This window comes from Staurois parvus, unplaced genomic scaffold (genome assembly GCF_062004578.1).
Source record: "Staurois parvus isolate SC_StPar_1 unplaced genomic scaffold, SC_StPar_1.0 ptg000386l, whole genome shotgun sequence".
Lineage (NCBI taxonomy): Eukaryota > Metazoa > Chordata > Amphibia > Anura > Ranidae > Staurois > Staurois parvus.
In genome coordinates this window covers 136872-141218 of record NW_028318182.1, presented here as the reverse complement: position 1 = coordinate 141218, position 4347 = coordinate 136872, and the positions used below count along the sequence as shown (strand labels likewise).

Sequence of the window (4347 nt, the reverse complement as noted above, 5' to 3'; positions counted from 1 at the left end):
AGTCAGAGAGGCGTTGTTCAACTTCAGTTATGCGTTTGGCATTTTCTCCCAAATCTCTTCTAAGCTGTTCTATTCCCTGGTTCACTGCTCTGTCTACTGCTTGTGTAATGTTTGGTAGCAACAGCCTGTGCAATTTGTTCGTATTGGTCTGTGGGACTACTGTGTTCAGCATGTCCTGTCAAAAGAGTGTGGGGTGGCTGTGCATCTCTCCTACCATATCCCGACCCTGGATCTGGGTCTGGCCCTCGTTCTGTCTCCATGATGGCCATCAGGGTAGAGGAACTGTGGCTGCCGCGCTGTGTAGCTGGCTCTGGTAAGTGTAAGCTGCTGTCTGCAGCGTTGTCAGCGGCGGCCATCTTGGCTGCACAGATGGGAGACCTGTCCCTCTGCTTGCAGGGAGCGAGATCCTGGCCGGATGCCGCTGGCCGCAGATACCGCTCCATAGATGGTCGGGAGCGGGGGAGGCGGGGGGGGGGCACTCCCGTGCCGTATACCGCAGTCCCTTGGTGCAGGAGGCTGTATTTATATACAGAACACTCTGTAGCCGCGGGATGTCTGCCCTACCCCATGCGGCGCCGGAACCGGAAGTCCGTTTTTTTAGCTTACAATCTTACACAAATGTACAGTATTCCCCCTCCCATAACTGGTCCTGTAGCACGTGCCTGAGTATTCTTTCTGAGCAAAACACCAGTCTGGCTTGAGTTTGTAGGATTTTATCAGCTCTCCAAGGTGAAATGGCACTTTAAGTTGTGGAGTCCTTCCAATGATCAGTAACAACACTTGTGGCCTGACACAAACAGAGACCCTAACTAACTATAGGCCTGTCTCAGTCCTATAGGCGCCAACACTGAAATGAGGTGCGTGCACGATCTTACCGACCCGGGTCTGCTTTGCATTCGCTGGTGACTCTGAACAGAACAAATGTCTCTTCAACAGGCCTGCGATATTGCAGTGTATGCTGCATTGTTCCTCTGCTCTCATCAGCTTCCTGGCAACAATCTCATCAGCTTCACCCAGCTGAATTTCTGATTAAGGAGGGCTGTCCTCACATCTGGATGGCATCGGATTCTCAGATCACACAGCCCCCCTTCTCTCTCTCAAGCATGGTTGCTCTCCTTCTCCTGTTCACTCCCCAAGAGTAAAACCCCACCCCTTTATGAATATAGAAATATCTATGCAGTCTGGGGCTGTGTTAGAAAAAGCAGTGACATCTTGTGGCTAAACTGCAGAATGTCAGTCAGAACGTTTTTAATTAATGTCAGTCAGAACGTTTTTAATTTACTTCAATCAGTGTTCAAATAATGAAAGCTGTTTCCCCATCTCACACATGCAGGAAACATGACCTGCTTTTCATTTCATGTTATACGGAGGGTAGCACTAAATCCTAGGAAGGAACTTACATAGGAAACTGCTTGAGAGAACAGCCATGGGAATATTCCGACTACATACTAGGGTTCCATGGGGCTTAAACCTCAAGTGGGATAGAAATTCATACTGAAGAGTATTAGTGTAGTCAATTTATACCCATCATTGACAGTTTTCCATTATCATCCAAATGAAAGTTTGTCATATTTTGAGTGGTGTCTGTATAAACTGTTGTTATGAAGTGTTGTCTTTAGTTGTTTGATATGATTTGTTTGTCATTTGTCTGCAATTAATGAAATTGTGCTTCCAATCTGAGTGAAGCAGATACTTTTAAAACTGTGTTTATATATCCTATAATCAGCTATGGTTAAATCGGCATTAAACCCAAAAACATACATGTAATATATTACAGCTTGCCAAGCATTAGATGTTGTGGCTGCATTAGTTTTCCTTTTTTGACTTAATTCTCTCTGTTTTCACCTGGTGATCCCACCATTAACATACCTCCTATATTAGAGTGTCCGTATTCTGGATAAAGGAGAAACAGAAACACGTTTGGACAGCAGCAACAGACTTACTGGCCAGCTTACCAGGAGAAAGTAAAAGAAAGAAAGCCTAAGGCTGCATTCACACTTGAGAGTTTTGTAGCTTGAAACTCCAAGCTCCAAAAATGCTCAAACTTAAAAAATCAATTGTTCTCTATAGTGCCTGTTCACACCTGATCACAAAAACAGGCACCATAAAGAACAATTGATTTATTTAAGTTTGAGTGTTTTTGGAGCTTCGCGATTCAAGCTACAAAACGCTCAAGTGAGAATGCAGCCTAAGAAGAAAACTAATGCAGCCATCACATCTAAGAATAGGTAAGCTGCAATATAATAGATGGTTGCGTTTGTGTTTGATATCACTGTAAGGTCCCAGTGGGCTGAAGTGTGTTATAGACCCAGTGCTTACAATGTCTGTATGCTTACTTACATTTACAATAGTGCAGAGCATATCTGTTGTCAAGGTGTAAAGTAAATAAAGAAATAAATGCGGAAGTGATTTGAAATAAATGTTTAACCCAATGATTGCCACAGGAACATATATAACTGACACAATGCATTCAAATATTTAGTATGCCTTTTTGACAGAAACAAAAAACATTTACTATTAAAATAAAAAATACATAAAATGACAGTCTGTAGATAAATGAGTATTACACCATCACCTGAAAACTGACAGCAGTTACTGTTTGTAAATGTAAATCATGTAAAGTTAAAGCAGCTGGGAAGTAATATATCAAACACTTACAATTCATTACACCATTATGTGATTAACGTATTCAATATTTTCTGTGTCAAAAGCTTTATGTTAAGGCTAGGAGCACATTGGCAATATTTAGTAGTTCAAACATGTTAATAAAATTGCTAATAGTAGTAGTGTTGATTGACCACTACACATGTAGAACAAATGGCTATGGATTGAGGTACACAAGTAGCATGCAGAAGTGACTGAATGATTGACAATGTTCCAAATGTGTGGGATTAATCACTACTACCAGCTATTACCTGTTACTTGTATACCTCACTCCATAGAGAGGTTTTTGTAACAAATGTGTAATGACTGATTAATCACTGACGGTTTTAGTAGTGCTTCCAGCCTAATCTACTGATTTCCCTAATAATTATTATATTAAAGTCAATATTTATGCAGCAAACATGTGGCCTAATATCCCTTGAGCATTGGGGAAGCAGACATGTAGTCCCCCTCTGTGATGTTCCAAGCCTGCATGCCCATATTGTGAATGGGTTTTGAGAAGATGTGGCACACCTAACAAAGCATCAGACACAAGCCTAATGAAAGCAGTTATGTGATGACAGTTTGTGTGACCAGGCCGGATTTCTCTTCATGTACCTTTGTCATCTCTTCCTTAATAGATTGTAGCTCACTTTTGAGTTTTCTAAGTTTTTGAGCCAGGTCCCTAATCTCAGCAGCTGCCTCTGTTTTACAATCCTTTTTTAGATCTTGTGCTCCATTTACAATAAAAACTGCATCAATAATTAAAAACAATCCAGCAAAAACCCCAGAAACAGCCGTAATCACACGGGCCCCTTGGGCTGCTGCTTCAGCACCTCGAGCTGCAGCTGCAAATATTCTGCTCAGCCTGCCTGCCTGAACTCCAATATTTGTGACTATAAGCCCAATCATGGCAGCATTAATTTGCATGCGCTCAATATGTTTCTGAATTTCTGTTACAATTTCATCTGCTCTTTTGACTTTATTTCTGATGTTCACAGTGTCTGCTATAGAGGCCGCAGCACCAGTGAGTCCTCCTGCTGTAGCTACACCTATGCCAAGTGCGCTAACAATCAAAGAAGCTATGCCCACCGAACTTCCAAAGACACTAGTAATGGTAGCTTTTCTATGAAATTCATCTATGCAGTTTGCAATGTCAAGCAATTCCGGGATACACTTGCTAAGTTGCTCTTCCAGTATATTACTGGTTTCTTCGAATTGTCCAATCTGCAAAAAAGAATTAAAAAAAGAAAGTATATGAAATACATGCCAAGAGAAAAACATCATCTTTGTAGTAATCTATTTATTAGGATATGTAGAGTATATGTACATTGATCACTACTGTCATCATTCTCTAGTTTCATTATTGTTTTAACTTTTAAAACTGAAGTTTTGTAATTTTTTTGGAGGGGGGGGGGGGGATACAACAGTTATGTGTTATGATGTGTATCCCGTATCTTGCAGGAGGATGCTTCTTGTGACCATAATCTCTTTATGTCGCCTTTATACCCATCGGATATTCCTGAACAGTTATTTTCTAGTGCTGTATATATTAAAACAGGAGTGTTTTATGAAATCAGGGAGCCTGTGTGCAAGATCATACATTGGGCACCCTGTCCTTCAACCACTTGCCCTCCTGAGGATTTACCCCCCTTCCTGACTAGGCCATTTTTTGCATTACGGCGCTGCATTACTTTAACTGAT

At 41.3% G+C, this 4347-nt stretch overlaps 1 protein-coding gene across 1 annotated transcript; it reads right to left on the bottom strand.

Moving 5' to 3' along the window:
• Nucleotides 1-2445: 2445 nt before the first annotated feature.
• On the bottom strand, nucleotides 2446-4039 carry LOC149455879 (uncharacterized). Its single transcript, XM_089685768.1, has one exon. The coding sequence runs from the start codon at nucleotides 3928-3930 to the stop codon at nucleotides 3214-3216; it is 717 nt and encodes a 238-aa protein (XP_089541894.1). The 5' UTR covers nucleotides 3931-4039; the 3' UTR covers nucleotides 2446-3213.
• Nucleotides 4040-4347: the final 308 nt, after the last annotated feature.